The 16131-nt window shown below is 44.6% G+C and overlaps 1 protein-coding gene across 1 annotated transcript; it reads right to left on the bottom strand.

Annotated features, from left to right (window-relative positions):
* Positions 1-195: 195 nt before the first annotated feature.
* On the bottom strand, positions 196-15889 carry SDHB (succinate dehydrogenase complex iron sulfur subunit B). Its single transcript, XM_026660023.2, has 8 exons — positions 15739-15889; positions 14444-14592; positions 12677-12762; positions 9295-9431; positions 8806-8922; positions 5318-5419; positions 3722-3844; positions 196-410 (listed from the first exon to the last, which is right to left on the bottom strand). The coding sequence occupies exons 1-8, from the start codon at positions 15811-15813 to the stop codon at positions 333-335; spliced, it is 867 nt and encodes a 288-aa protein (XP_026515808.1). The 5' UTR covers positions 15814-15889; the 3' UTR covers positions 196-332.
* Between the last annotated feature and the right edge of the window lie 242 nt (positions 15890-16131).

Genomic DNA, 16131 nt, shown 5'->3' with positions numbered 1-16131 from the left:
CCAACGTGGAAACAGACAACTTCCCCATATCCAGTTCCAGAATCCTGGAGTAAAGTCTGAGGTGTAGCAGTCCTGTAACCTGCACACACCAGAGGTCAACCAATTTCAGACTTCAGCTGGAATTTACAAATTCATCCAGGAGGCACAGGGGAGACAGAAGTTGGTTCAATTATATTAATAAAGTAGGAGCTCTTATTTGTTCTTTACAGTATTTATTGTACATGCATCGCTCTGGAAAACATGAGTCCCTGTTGGAACCCTCTTTCTAAATCAGATATAAATTACGTTCAGCTACAGTATGTGCGTTTTACGCCTATTATTAAGAAACAGAATTATGCGCTGACCGCCTTCTCTTTGTAAGTTGCCATCATTTTCTTGATTTCGGCAATTGCTTTTCCAGGGTTCAATCCCTACAAAGACAAAGCGTAACAGTTAGCGGACAGAGAAATTAACACTACACTTGATAAGAGTTTCCTTTACATTAACGTGGGTCGGTGCTGTAAGCTCACAGCCATGCCGGCCCCACAAGTTGGCAAAGTGTGGGCTGCAAAATCCACCCCTTCTCATTCTGAAAAATAAAGATAGTGTCCACCTGCTCCCATGGCAAGCCCCAGTATGGTGTCTCCTTTTGATTGTTCGCATGATATGGTGCACAGGGGAGCCACTCAGTTATGATCTGCCCCAGACAAGACAGGCAATGTCCTGGATGTCTCTGCATACGATGATGTGAGAAGATGCAAAGTCACTGCACCCCCACTTCCATCTTTCAAGGGAAGGAGTGGAACAATGTCTGGGGGAGGGGGAAGAAGAGGCAAGTCAGGGTGGGGTGAGTGGGGACACATCCAGCAGGTAGCTGCCTCTCCGCAACAGGTGGCCAATTCTGACCCTGCTAAAATCTTCAAAAAGGGCCCTTGGTTCAAATGTTTGAAGCCCCTTCCTGGGCCACAATATATATATTTGTTAGCACCAGCCTGTGTCATTTTAAGAAACGAAAAGATTTCTTTTATCTTTTGGTCTGAATATGGCAAGACCTGACAAGCAGCCACTCAAGGGACTGACAACAAACCTAACTGCTCAGAGATAAGATCTCTTGATAAAGTTGGAGCAGAGCTGTACTCAGTACATTTGGAGGGATTTTCACATGGGCTCCGAAGGCAGGAGCTTGCCTAATAAAGATGGGCCATTGTATAAGTTTCATTGGAGTCAAGATACAAAACCTAATGTTTTATTTAAAAACTCGGAGAAAAGCAAGAGCCGCGTCTTAAATGGGACCTCAGGGATAGAAAGCAAAAGCACTTCAGGCCACAACACAAAAATGATTCTAACACAACATCATGCTTCTGGCTTTTCAGTTTTCCAAAGGATTTTTTGTTGTATTGTACAGCCACCATTCATGCTGTGAAAGGCCTTTATATAATCCTGTCGTGCTGCCTAACTTAATGAGTATGCTTAATCTCAACATAAAAGGGGGAAAAAAAATCACAAGCACCCTGCCAGACAGCTAATCATGGAGAATTCAGATATGATCAAGGGAAGACCCAGGATTACAGTGTCTGGGTTGAAACATGGTGATTATTAACTAATAAGTCATAGACCCATGATGTGCTGCTTCATTATAACGCCCACACAATTCTCTCTCTCACACCTGCACGCACACACACAATCTTCTGTTAGTATAGATAAACACTGACTTCAATGGAACTACATCAGTTCACATCAGCTGATGATCTAGCGCCAGATGTAACTGGTTACCTATATTCTGTAGAAGTCATCAATAAATGTAACTTGAAATCCCAATTTAATATGCACAGAAGCACTGAGTTTTAGTGATTCGCGCTTGTAGAGATGGAGGATCCCTGAGAATCTTACTTCCAAGAGTTATGTACTCCTGGAGCAGGCATTTGCCTCATGCCTACTAGGCAGGGGACTTTCAGCTGTATAGGATCTGATTAGAAGCAATTCTTTGTTGTTTTCAAAAAAAAGGGGGGGGGAGGGATAGCTCAGTGGTTTGAGCATTGGCCTGCTAAACCCAGGGTTGAGAGTTCAATCCTTGAGGGGGCCACTTAGGGAGCTGGGGCAAAAATCAGTACTTGGTCCTGCTAGTGAAGGCAGGGGGTGGACTCAATACTCTTATTTTTTAATAAATTTTAGTTTAGTTAATAAGGATTGGTTGTAAGCATGTAGTTCGGTAAGATCCGGAATATTCATTAACCTGGGAGGTGATGTGTCTGATCCTTTGGGATTGGTAAAACTTTTTTATAGGATGAATAAGATTTCCAGTGATCCTCATCATATTTGACTTGGGTGTCTGGGTGGAGGCCTAAGGCTGGGTCGCTTTAAGGGAACTGTGTTGTTGGCTTCTGGGTAACCAGTGAGGTGTTATATAGCTGTTTGGTGCTGGCTTGGTAAATCTAAGTATTGGAATATCCACCAGCTTTGGGGATGGTCTGCCCCATTCTTTGCAGTTCACCCTGATTGAGTGACCTCGGTTGGCTCCCCTGGGACTCCGGTCACTGTGGTTCTCAACCAGGAGTACGTGTACTCCTGGGCGTATACCGAGGTCTTCCAGGGGGTATGTCAATTCAGTTAAATCAGTGTTTCTCAACCTGGGGGTCATATGACAGGTTGAGGTGGGGGGGTTGCAAGTGCAGGGCCTGCACTAGGGGGAGCCAAGCACGGCAGCTGCCTGGGGCCCCACGAGGCTAAGATAATGCTTGAGCCCCAGGCAGGGTGCTTGAGCTTGAGACTCCTGAAAAGAGGAACAGTAGTTTGCAAAGGTTGAGAACCACCGGTCTAGATAAAACAATACGACACGTTTATTAAACTACAGAAAGAAGGTAATGACTGAAGCTACGTCTACACTACGTAGCTTTTAGCGACACAGCTGTGCCGCTACAGCCGTGCTGCTAAAAGGCGCGCAGTTTAGCTGCTGTTTGTCGGCAGGAGACAGCTCTCCTGCCAACAAGACTTCCACCCTCAATGAGTGGCGTTAGCATTTTTGGCAGGAGAGCGCTCCTGCCGACAAAGCGCTGTTCACACCTGCGCTTGTTGTCAACAAAACTTGTGTCTTTCGGGGGGTGGTGGTGTTTTTTTTAAACACCTCTGAATGACAAAAGTTTTGTCCTTCACTTGTCAGTGTAGACAAAGCCTGAATCTTTCAGTCAGGATCCCTCCCCCCAGTCCAGAGCTGTTTCATTTGTTCTTCAGGTGTTGTGGAAACCATGGGTAGAGAGAGAAAGGAGGAACAGATAATTTGGGGCATCTCCTATCTCTTTTTATAGCTCTTTCTCCTCTTTGAGAATCATCTCCAGCTGAGGTTCAGGAGACGGAAAGTCTGTGTGGACAGAACCCCCAGCTGTTTCTTTGTCAAGATGTAGATTTTCGCCCACATCCTCTTTCCTGCCAAAGGGTGGCCACTTAGCCAGGTGATAGTCCATTTGATCTTGCTGACATCTGGCTGAGGTATCGGCTAAACTTGTCTCTCTGGGGAACTGGTCTGTGACTCTTCCCCAGACTTGGAACATTCCTTTGGTAATATCATACAGCAGAATCCTATAACTTTACATACAACATCACCACACATATTTTACCAGAACAATAATGATCAGTAAATTATGAGTTTTCAAATGATACCTCACAGGGCATACTTTGTACGAAATTTATCATAGTCTTGAAAAAGGGGTGAACATAGGGGTACACGCTGTCACAGAGGGATACATACCTTGGGGCAAGTTTTTGTGCAGTTCATGATGGTATGACAGCGGTAGAGGGAAAATGGGTCCTCAAGCTGTGCCAGACGTTCTTCTGTGTAGTCATCTCTGGAGTCAATCATCCAGCGATATGCCTGAAAAGCAGAGTGTTACTGGGCATGCTGTATCCTTCTATACTTGAAAAAAAGCATTTGATTAAAGATACATATCAAAAGCATGATTTAACTTAAGGCTTTCAGTGCAGAGTCTAAATCACTTCCTTTAATATGCTGCAAAAATCCAACTACTTCTTTAAAATCTTGAGTGCAACTGTGACTATAAGTAATTAGTTAAAATATCTGGAAATCATTGCAATACCTAATGTGATCTTTCATCAATGGAACAGTGATTAATTTGCTTCCTCTGCCAGTGCAATATGCTCAATGCATTAGCATGACAGGTAAGATGCAATAAAAACTATTTAGTACTTTTCCTCTTCAAGGGGGGAGGGATAGCTCAGTGGTTTGAGCATTGGCCTGCTAAACCCAGAGTTGTGAGTTCAATCCTTGAGGGGGCCACTTAGGGATCTGGGGCAAAATCAGTACTTAGTCCTGCTAGAGAAGGCAGGGGGCTGGACTCAATGACCTTTCAAGGTTCCTTCCAGTTCTAGGAGATAGGATATCTCCATTAATAAATAAAATAAAAAGGGACTTTAAAAAGTGTTATTTGCTCAGAACACCCATGTGAGGTAGGCAAGTATTTGCATTTTAATATCACAGGCAAGGAAACTGAGGGAGAAAAATTAGAGAAAAGACCATAGTCACAGAGGAAGAGTCTCAGAACTGGAACTCGGGAATTCCTGACTTTCTATCTTGTGCTCAGTCTCTCTCTCTACAAATTGATCCACTGATCTTTTGGAACAAGCCAGGAAGTGGGTTCGGTGCCCTTCTTTGGGGTGAGAAAAAAGGAAAATCTCTAAAGGACAGCAAAGAACATGACCCAATTAGTCTATGTGTATCATCCAGAAGAGCAAGCCAGTCTCTGGTAAGCAGTGGAAAAACAGGATACTTTCTTTTTGTGCCTTACTGCTTTTCAGGCTGTTAGATAATGAAAAACACTTGTTACCTAACCCCTGTAGTATCACAAGGCCTTTCATAACATCTGTATTACAACTTGCCCACACTATCCACAACAAGCAGGGCTCAGAGTGGATAACCAACACTCACTGGGGGGGAATTGAACCAGGGCTTTGGAGCTGTGCTCTGGCTCCACTCCAGCTCCAGGCCAAAACCTGCAGCTCCACTGCTCCGGAGCTGCTCTGTGCTCCAGCTCTGGGCTTCCCTCCAAAGCCCCGAATTAAACAGGATTAGAGCGAGGTGCATCCCTGTGTGGGGCTCCTGACTTTCCAAAATTATTTATTTTAATCTATTTGAGGTTATTACTAAACCCCCTTGCTCTTGAGCTCTGAGTAAACAAGACCCCCTTAAAAGGATGTATAGTGCCACGCTGCACATTTCCACTGGCTTCAGAAAAAGGGGAAGTGCCAGACAGTAACTCAACAATCCTGTTTTATCAAACACCATCACACTGCAGCGCCCCCACCCCCACAGCAGTTACTGTCTTCTTACCTGCATGAGCACCGCAGGGCCCAGGTATTTGTCTCCGTTCCACCAGTAACTGGGGCAGCTGGTACTGCAGCAGGCACATAGAATGCACTCATAGAGCCCATCCTGAATACAAATGGGAGAGAGGACAGCCAGCAATGCAAGACATTATCTAGGAAACAATTCTTTTGAAAGGTGACACGTGCTTCCCTGTCCACCCTCTTCCCCCTTGTGACTTCCTACTTCGATATGTTCCTATGCAAGGTGTGCTAAAGGACCAGTTTCTGCACTTGTAGAGAGAGATTCCCGTCAGTTGGTGCTTTGAAACAGGAAACCAGGGATCCTTTACTTCTGGCTGTACTGTAACAGGGTTTTTTGTGGAGGGAGGGTGCAGTGAAAACACTGGGGGAGTAGGAGAAGTGGATGAGAAAACAATGTTTTCCAAGAGCGTGTTTCAAGCAGGCCCCAGTGGGCTTGTAAGGAAAAGCATGGATGCATCAACTGTAGTCCATTATTTCATAGTAGAACTCTCAAGAGTAGACTATGGATGAGCACAGTTAAGTCACAACGCATCCTCTGATACGTACGGAAAAAAAAGGTAACAGGGTCATTTTTGTAAGAGGGTCCTCCATGTCCCCCCTCCCCCAAGTTAAAGGGTGTTGCCTGATTCGATTTAGACTTCATTTCTGAGTATTGCTTCTTGGGGATACACTCTACCTAGGCTCCCCTTTTAAAGAATGAACCCTATTTGTAGAGGACTGCAATTCTGAAGGTTTTGAATTAAAATACAAGAAGAAATTGGTCAGCGAAAAGGAGCAATAAAACAAAGCTGCAAGAGAAGAGATGGGTTGTACTGCAGTGAAATCCTTCCAAATGTACAAAGTATATGAAACTCACTTTCCATACTTCAACTACATTTTCCTAAAAAAACTGAAGCTTAAGTTTCAAGAAGATAATCAGAGTTTGTGACAAAAGTGCTGTATGACAGGAGAAAAGGCTTCAATGTATTTTTGGAAGACTTAAAAGGACAAAGTCAAACTGAAATTAGCTTCTGTCTCAAAACTTTTACCAGTTAGTAGTAATACCTGAGATTACAAGAAATAAGAGATTTGAGAAAAAGGTTTTGTTTTTTTCAGTTTACTTTGTGCATTGACACCACATTGTGCCTGGTCAGTTTCACTTTCTGTGGGTTTTCATAAAGCAAGGTAAGAATTTTTTTAGAAAACAGCAAAACCAGAAACATTGGTAGTATCACACTCCTGCACTGTATAGCAACTGAAACTACCTTTAATTCTTTTTTTTTTTTTAAACAGATGAGATTTCAAATGGATGCCACTTTATAAAAGGAAAACAGGACTTTTAATTTAATCATCCAACATACATTTAGCTCCTTTGCATCTTTTCCATACCCTAATCCAGACTTTCAGACCATCGGATGGGAAATTCTGGGGTTTTGTTAAAAAAAATGTACAGTAAAAGCTTTTTTATCTGGCATGTTGGGGAAATGGGGGGTGCTGGTAAGTGAAAAATTCCAGTTAACTAAGAGAGAGGGAGTTTGGGTGCAGGAGGGGGAGGGGCACGGGAGGGGTTTTGGGGTGCCTGATCTGGGGGCACCCACCTTGGGCACCTCCCCGCAAGCGGCGACCTGTCAGTGTTGCTCTTAGGTGGAGGCGTGGCAGGCGGCTCTGCGTGCTGCCCCTGCCTTGCGCTGAATACTGGCTCCGCAGCTCCCATTGGCCGGGAACCGCATCCCCTCCCACACTCCAACCCCCAGCACTGCACCCCTACCCCACACACCAACCCCCAGCCCTGCACCCCTTCCCACACTCCAAACCCCTTGTGGCTGTTCCTTCACCTAGGAGCAGCAGGGACACGTCGCCGCTTCTGGGGAGCCACACGGAGCCAGGTAGGGAGCCTGCCAGCCCCGCGCCAACCAGACTATAAACCGGACTTTCTATGAAGATTAGAAATGCCGGTTTACAGAGCTTTCCAGTTGGTACAAGGCTGGATAACACAGCTGTTACTGTACATTTTTAGCAGTCATATGATGGCTTCATACGTCAGAAACACTTCGTAAATTGAGACTCACCCTGGACATTTTCAGCTATTCCTTTAGAAAGTTATATCCTGTTACTTCTCACATGTTTTTAAACAGTTTCTTAGGTTGTTTGTTTAAAAAAAAAAAAAAAAAAAAGAATGTTTGCGGTTCAAACTAAGCCCTCTTTCATTCCTTTGGACAACCTAGCTCATCTGTTCCTCCTTGATACTGCAATGATATTGCATTTGCAACACCATGGTATTGGCCATAGCAACAGACCAATGTCCCTAGCACAGAACTATAACTGGACTGCAAGATCTATCTGGACAGGCTGGGGTGTGAAGAGAAAAACCTGTATTTTGCTACAGTTGGTGTGTGTAAAGGGGAAACACACACAAAGTTACTGGCAATGTAAAATGTTTTCTTTTTCCCTTCAAAACTCTTCCAGTGGGCAAATCTCTTTAAAGGCCCTCCAGTCTTCTATCCTAGCTGTCAACAGTATAAAGCCCCCAAAGGGCTTACTTACCTGGGAAAACAAGTGTGTTAAAACATCACCAACAAAGACTCGAGGTACCTTATACAATATTAACTGTGGCTTAACACCATGGCGATGTCCACAATGCCAAAAACATGTGTTTTCACGCTGAGCTAGCTAACGTGCATTAGCTATTTCCCTGTAAAATCCGAGGGGAAACAAGGCACTGTTGTTTTTACCATGATGTAGTCAGATGAGGTCTAACTTGGATGGGGGAGTATAGAGTTGACCTCACCAAGCTATTCGAGGTAATAACTACAAAGCCTAGTCTCCTATCGCTGTAAAAATCGCAGAGATCTAATGCATGTTGTTATCTTGATATAAAAAACAACAACAACATTTTTCTTGGACAGTGAAGACAAAACCTCAGTGCAGACAACTGATCTGATGTTTAAGTCCCTGTCTATATTGCTTGTTTTCCATCACGTTAGAATACAACCCATGAGTTGTGGTAACGAACACCATGTAAAAAGAACAGGAGTACTTGTGGCACCTTAGAGACTAACAAATTTATTTGAGCATAAGCTTTCGTGGGCTACATCTGATGAAGTGGGCTGTAGCCCACAAAAGCTTATGCTCAAATAAATTTGTTAGTCTCTAAGGTGCCACAAGTACTCCGATTCTTTTTGTGGATACAGACTAACACAGCTGCTACTCTGAAACCTAACACCATGTAGTTAGTTTCCCCATGCAGACAAACACACAGAACATTACACCACATTCCAGCCAATCAATTCCCACCACATAAGGGAAATCTCTGAAAGGATTCTAGCAGGGATGGTGAAATGATTCCACATTCCACTCTGCACCTACCTCTAAGGAACAGCCCTGACTTACGCATGATGACAGATATTTTAACATATCTAACCTAATTCTTATATGGATGAAATTAAAGCACTGGGGGGGAGGGGCGGGTTGGAATAAAACATAAGTATTAACCAGTTTCTCACGATCTTCTATAGACTGCAGATACTGCTCTTTGCCCTGATTCGATTCATCCCTCTTCTTCAGGTAAGGCTCAATGACTTTGTACTGAGCGTAGAAGTTACTCATGTCCTGAGTTTAAACAAACAAAAAGACAAAAAATATTTTACTGACTATTTACTAGGGTTTGTACCAGCAAGAGATCAGACGTTCTGCACACACATACAGGCAGAAAGTGTTGCATTTGCCCCTTTAACCTCCCACTTCCTATTTAACAGTAACAGGTGTAACCATTGGCTATGAAGCTACAGGAATCAGTTCCTCAGCTCTCTCTGCCCCAGCTCTCATTGTTCTGTCACAAAAGTTTTTAGAAAGACATTATATAAAGGTATGAATTTTGGAATGATCTCTCAGCTGGGTGCCGCGCCGTCCCTGAAAACTAAGGTATAGTCTGAAACACTGTCATCCTTAGTCCCACAAACCACAACAGAGACAGAAACTCACCGGAACGAGATCCTTTACCACGTACATGTGGGGGAGAGGGTAGATTTTGGAGACCTTGCTAAGGTTGGTGTCAATTCTTTTGGTACAGGCCAGGGTGTTCCCACCATTGATGTTCATAGCGCAGGAGCCACAAATGCCTGAGAAGGAGAGAAGAGACAATGGAGCATCTGACTTGTATCCTTTCACTCTCCTGGGGAGGGGGGGGGGGGCTTATTGCCCCAAACTACCCCCTTCCCCCAGCCATAATGTCTTCTTAAAAGCTAGTGTAGTTATCACTATTCTACCAGAAGAAAGATCAGAATTCTCTTGGGATCTCATTCAAAGCAGTTCTTGTGCCAGCCAGAAGTGTCACTGTAACAATGAAACAGGCTCCATCAGACTTCCATCAAGAGTTGACTACGTTGGGTCTGCAGCAGTAGCTGGCAAATTCAGGGTTGACAAAGGTAATGCACATGTGTACGAGTAGTTCAGATTACCCTTTCCAATTACCAAGCTGTAGCCATGCAGGAAATAGATCTGGGTGTAACTGTGGACAGCTCCCTGGAAGTTTCTGTGAAATGTGGAGCAGTATTCAAAAAAAAGCAAGCAAAAGATATTTGAGGCTCTACAAAGAATGGAATGGAAACTATTAAGTTTATAGTAGCTTTATATAAAATCCATCACACAACCTCAGCTGGAATACAGTGTTCAGAACTGGTCACTTCAACCCTAAAGGGATGTAGCAGAAATAGAAGGGGTGACCCAAAGAATGACTGAAGGCACAGTGAACTTCCATAAAGGAGAAGATTGAAACAAATTGGGACTGCGTAGCTTAGAGAAGAGACATGACAGAAGATTGTAAAATAATGAATGGTATACAGAAGGTATATTGGATTCTGCTATTTATCTTTCCACAATTGAAGAACAATGGGAAAGCCAATGAAACGGAAAGGCAACCATTTTAAGCCTAACAAAAGGAAACACTTTTCTGCACTGGTAACAGGAACCTGTCCCAAATATCACCGAGATGAAGAGATTTAGCATTCCAAAGAGGGATTCGCTTTTTATATGGACACAAAAATTTTAAGGGACGTAAAGCCCTGCTTTAGGGGATAAGCCAACCAGTAACTAACAGGTTAAGGAGCTTCCTTTGTTTATTCCATTATGGGGTTTCTCGAACTATCCGTGGAAGTATGTGATACTGGCCACTTTTAGACAGGATACTGGACTAGCTGGACCACTAGGTGGATCTGGTGTGAAATTCCTACTCCCTCTGAAAGCCCAGCAAGCTATCAACAGGGACTGGAGAGCAAACAATGTCTGTGGCAGAAGAGGACATATATTAGGTCAGCCCAACAAGATACGTGACTGTTACACTTTTAAAGAAAAATATTCAAAGCAACTATTTCCAAATGCATAGGGAACTGAACTGAGAGTACGCACCACTTCTCAGGTATTTGTTTCCTCAATACCAGATTCTGAAAGCAACTGCACAGTGTGAAATTCCTCCTTGTGATATCCAGAGTCAATAATGGGCAACCACATTTAAAACAAGATGTCTTTCAGACAGTTCTGGGGAAAAGATTCTAGTACTTGAGACTAAACAGAAATCTATTCCCCTTCCACGTTTCTGGTTTTTATTTGCAACCTTGTATAAAGAATTAAAAATGAGGGCTCTGCCCCTTTCAACCCATCTTTCTGTCCTGTGCCCTCATAGGACAACTGTTCCCAAGTCAGCACACTGACACTATCAACAGAATTATCGTCTCACCCTGGGACTGAGCAAGAGAAGCTAAGCTGGATAGCAGACAAGCTACAAAATCAACATGGCACTCATTAAATGGATTAAAAACTGGCTAGCTGATAGGTCTCAAAAAGTAATTGTGAATAGGAAATCACCAATCGACTGGGAGTGTTTCTAGTGGGTCCCACAGGAGACAGTCTCTTGGCCCAATACTATTCAATATTTTTATCAAAGACCAGGAAGAAAAAGAGATAACCAATAAAGTTTGTAGATTACACAAAGATTGGTGGAATGGTAAATAATGACAAGAATAGGTAAATGATATCGAGCGATCTGCATCACTTGGTAAGCTGGGCGCAGGAGAACAACGTGTGTGTTTCAATACAGCCAGATCAATGACCTAAGAACCAAGAGTCTCTAGGCCACATTTAAAGGATAAAGGGCTACTCTGGGAAGCAGGGACTTTGAAAAAGACTAGGGGGTCATGATGGATAATCAGCTGCACATGATCTCCTAGTGCGACACTGTGATTAAAAGGGTTACTGTAATCCTTGGATGTATAAACAGGAGAATATTAAAACTACAAGTAGAGAGGTTATATCACCCCTGTATTTTACACTGGTGTGACTGCTACTGGAATACTCTGTCCAGTGCTGGTGTCCACATTTCAAGAAGAACATTGAAAAATTGGAGAGGGTTCAGAGAACAGCCGCAAAAATGACTGAAAGATTGGGGGGGGGGGGGGGGGGAAGCCTTATAGTGAGACTCAAAGACTTCTATCTACTTAATTTATCCAAGAGTAGATTAAGGGATGACTTGATTAAAGTCTGTAATTACCTACATGGGGAACAGAAATTTGATATTAGTGGGATGGCTCTTCAATCTAGCAGACACAGGTATAACAAGATACAATGGTTGGAAGTTGAAGCTAGACAATTCAGACTAGAAATAACTTGCAAATATGGAACAGTGAGGGCCATTAGCCACTGGAACAATTCACCAAGGGTTATGATGGATTTTCCATCACTGGACATTTTAAAAATCAGGATTGGATGTTTTTCTAAAGGATCTGCTCTAATTCTAACAAGAATTAATTCAGGGAAGTCCTATGGCTTGTATTCTAAAAGAGGTCAGGCTAGATGAACACAGTGGTCCCTGCCGGCCTTTAGTATATAAAATATTTGCAAAACCAGAAACAATTCTTGGCCAATTACCCTCCTGCATTCTAGCACACACAAAGGTACACAATAGAAGTGGCTTTTAGAATCACCAAGGTTGATTCCCCCCCAACACTAATCATTTAACCTGGTCAAGAGGAAACAGACTGAAAAATCCTTCAATCATTCCCAGCAAACAAAACAAAACTCAGGAGCAATAATTTTGACTGATGTATTGAGATTGAAACAAAATTATTTGATAACTGTGATCTGTGAATGAGCCTAGCACTTGAACCTGACAGACGTCAAGTGCCCTGTAATTAATAGCATCAGAGGCAATATAGCATACTAAGGTCTATCCTGAGATGTTCTGCTGGACATAGGATATTCACTCTCATCATCCACTTTGGTTTAGATGAGTATCTTCTCAGAACTCAGTGTGTCAAATGATCCTCAGAATAACAGATTAATTAATTAACTTAAAAAAAAAAGAGCACCTCACCTTCCCTACATGATCTGCGGAAGGTCAGAGTGGAGTCCATCTCATTTTTTATCTTGATCAGAGCATCAAGTACCATAGACCCACACCTATAATGGAAAACGGTCACTTTAATAAGCCTGCATATTCCCCACAGCCCAACTTTTTCCTTTCCACTCTTCTCACGCATTTGTGAAACCCTCTTAGATTCTGGAAATAAAGTTACTGTCTGACCTTGTTTACAACAACTCCCCCTTTGCTCCTGCTGAAATTCTAAAGTGATTCATTTCCTTATTTGAGGAGCAGTATCTGCATCCCCCAGCTATCGGCCTATATGCCTGTTGCTACAGAACACAGATCTTACAAAAACTGGAATTTTTGTTCTTCATATTTCTATTAGGAAGTGCCTATCAAATTATATGAATGATAAAAATTCTAAATACAATAGCTTGACCATCTAAGCCAATCCCAAGTGACAAAATATATATCACCCAATCAAATAAAACTCAGATATTACCCCATGTGCCTTAATTCACACCCCCACCAAAATTCCCGAGGGGGGGAAAAAAGCCCACAAAAAACCCAGATGAGTTTTGCACTGTGCCCCAAAGATCAATAACTCTGGCTGGGTTGGACAGTGGGGAGGCTTTCATTGTAAATATCTTGCTACAAGGCTCCTCCCCTTTAAATCAAGGCATTATGAGTTTTGAGTGTCCTCATTAGTCATAAATGAGGCGATAATACATAAGGAAAGAGGCAGTCTCAGATAGCCAGGTCTCAAATCATTCAAGGTTTATGTAATAGATAAGAAACAAAACTCCACCCAGAAACTAGTCAGAAGCCAGTGCTGACTACAGAGCAGCAATACAGTCAGCTCTCTCTGCAAGATGTTTTTTAATAAGCACGTGGCTACATTCTGCATTAATTTAAAATTTCAGAATAGACTTAAGATGGACCTCAAGTAGCATGCAATGGATCTTGAGGAAACAGAGGCACAGGGTTTGAACCAAGGTTCCTTCCTACATCCCCGAGAAAAGGCTGCACACTTCTTGCTAACTGCAGAGGGGAAAAAGTGCTCTTGGCCACAGCTACCACTTGAGCATCTCTAATACGACCCCAAGCTGCAAACCCAAGTGATAAACGGCAGGCACAGACGCTCACTTTGAGAGGAGCTGATGTAACCTCCATCATTTCTGCTGGATCCTTCTCTCGCTATACCAGCACCAGCTGCTCATGCAGCACGGTTCCACTTTGGAATGCACATGGAAACTTTATCACGTATTCCAAAACATGCTAAAGCCTTGGACGTGTTTGTGTTTCTGGTATGGCTTGGGGACATTTTAAGGTCTCGTGTACATTCTGAAATTGAACAATCCTTTTAATCATCTTAAGAGACAGCTGCGTTGGACTCCCCCGGACACAGTTCTACTTGTCATGTTCTGGCCCTGTGTTACCATCAGGCTAAAGGAATTGTACTACATGGTTGTACCAGGCTACCTTTACCTGGTGATAACACGATCTGGTCCCATCTACACTGGCAAAACCAAGCCTTGTTATAACATGACCGAGACACGTCTGTGCAATAATGGATCATCCTAACATAGCTTGAATGATCATGTAAAACTAATAGTGCGGTTACAACCTTTAATTAACAGCTACAGAGTGGCTAAATTAAATCCACATCCAGAGCTTTAAATGATTTACGCCAGTCCAAAGCTGACAGATGAAAAGGCATCTCTGTGGAGCAGCTCTCTGGGGTCAGCATGCGTATAATTTTACATGCCTACTCACTTATTCAGATCAATTTCATAGGTCTGCATGTGCGGCTTGTCCCCAGGCTTGTCAGGATCCCATCTGTAGATAGCAAATGTTTTGATACGTGGTGCTACCGCTTGAGAAGCGGGTGCTGCTGCAGCTGCTGTCTGTGCTCCACGGCAGGCCTACGTTCAAACAATGACAACACAGCCCCTTAGATTCCTTTGTGTATTTTTCTAGACAACACGTGTAGGGTTGGGAAGAGATTTATTTTGTTGCCTAGTGATTAAAGCAAGGTATCTGGAGTCAGGAGTCCAGGATCTACCACTGACTTACTGTGTTGCCTTCAACAAGCGTCAACCTCAGCATTTGAATTTTATAATTAAACAAACAGAGATAATACTTACCCCCTTCCCACATACCTGCTACAGTTTCAAACACCGCTAACATCAGTGGAGAATTGCAGATCCAATTTTGGCTAGCGTAAACACCACATATAAAGTCTACAGGGTGTAGCCTATCTAGATTTCCATTACTTACTCATATGTTTCGGGATAAATAGGTAGAGAGGACCATGACCAATCTAGATGACTTTCAAAATGATTCACGTGCCTCTCAAAAAACTCATTTTAAGCCAAACAGAACAGCTGTCACCAAAGTCACTTTAAGACACTGAAGTGTCCCTAGTGGCCCCCAAATCTATCCAGCCTCACAACACCCACCCCTATTTCACAGAGAGAGAAACTGAGGCACTGAAAGGGAAAATGGTTTGCCCAGAATCAGACACTAAATCGGTGGCAATGAGGGGGGAGCTGGCGCCCCACCCCCAAATCGCCAGCCCCGCCCACAGGGGACCGATCATGGACCCGGCGCCCCCCAAACCCGCTAGCCACCCCTCGGTGGGGCAATGACGGGGGACGCAGCGCCCCCCAACCCGCTAGCCACCCCTCGGTGGGGCAATGATGGGGGACGCGGCGCCCTCCGACCCGCTAGCCACCCCTCGGTGGGGCAATGATGGGGGACGCGGCGCCCCCCAACCCACCCCTCGGTGGGGCAATGATGGGGGACGCGGCGCCCCCCCTACCCACTAGCCACCCCTCGGTGGGGCGATGGGGGCAGGGTGCTGGGAGGAGACAGGCAGGGCACCACCAGGAGACTCTTTACCTCTGGATTCCCTCCGCCCAGGGGAGCCCCTCCCCGGCCTGCTCCACTCAGAGACCCCCCTCGCCCCCTTTCCCCCCACAGTCCCCCGGCAGCTCCCCAAAGCCCTCCCCCGCGGGCCCAGCCCCCGACCCGCTCACTGATGTAACTGCCCGCCGGGCCCCCCTCACCTGCCGCGCGGCCGCCCAGAGGGTCACCCCGGGGACGCTGCGCTTCAAGGAGACACCGACTACGGCCGCCGCCATCTTGGGCGCTGACAACAACCGCGACACGGGCCGCCGCTATCCCACAGGCCACCGCGACGGAACAGGAAAGGACGCTCCTTTCCCTAAAGACCACAGAGCAGCGACTGGGCGGCCAGACTGGGCGTGGCTAAGTGGAGATAATTGAAGGGCACATTGGGCGCGGCAGAGCCGCTGAGGTGAGATGGAGCCAATGGGAAGCCAGATTGGGAGTGACTGAGGCCAGAAGGGGCCAATGGGAGGCCACATTGGGAGTGAGGCGGCGAGATGGTGCCAATGGGCGTGGCTGAGGTCAGAAGGAGCCAATGGGAGGCCATATTG

Source organism: Terrapene carolina, unplaced genomic scaffold (genome assembly GCF_002925995.2).
Source record: "Terrapene carolina triunguis isolate 2854851 unplaced genomic scaffold, T_m_triunguis-2.0 Scaffold714, whole genome shotgun sequence".
In the NCBI taxonomy this organism is placed as follows: Eukaryota; Metazoa; Chordata; order Testudines; family Emydidae; genus Terrapene; species Terrapene triunguis.
Note: the sequence above shows the minus strand (reverse complement) of the source record. Positions and strands in the feature narration are given on the sequence as shown.

Bases quoted from the DNA above. Each gene is read 5' to 3' on its own strand.
- SDHB (XM_026660023.2), bottom strand. From the start codon at position 15,813: ATGGCGGCGGCCGTAGTCGGTGTCTCCTTGAAGCGCAGCGTCCCCGGG. The intron at 14,593-15,738 runs GTGAGGGGGGCC...GTTTGAACGTAG, and splicing joins TCTGGGCGGCCGCGCGGCAG to GCCTGCCGTGGAGCACAGAC. The intron at 8,923-9,294 runs GTGAGTTTCTGT...GTTTAAACTCAG, and splicing joins TGGTAAAGGATCTCGTTCCG to GACATGAGTAACTTCTACGC.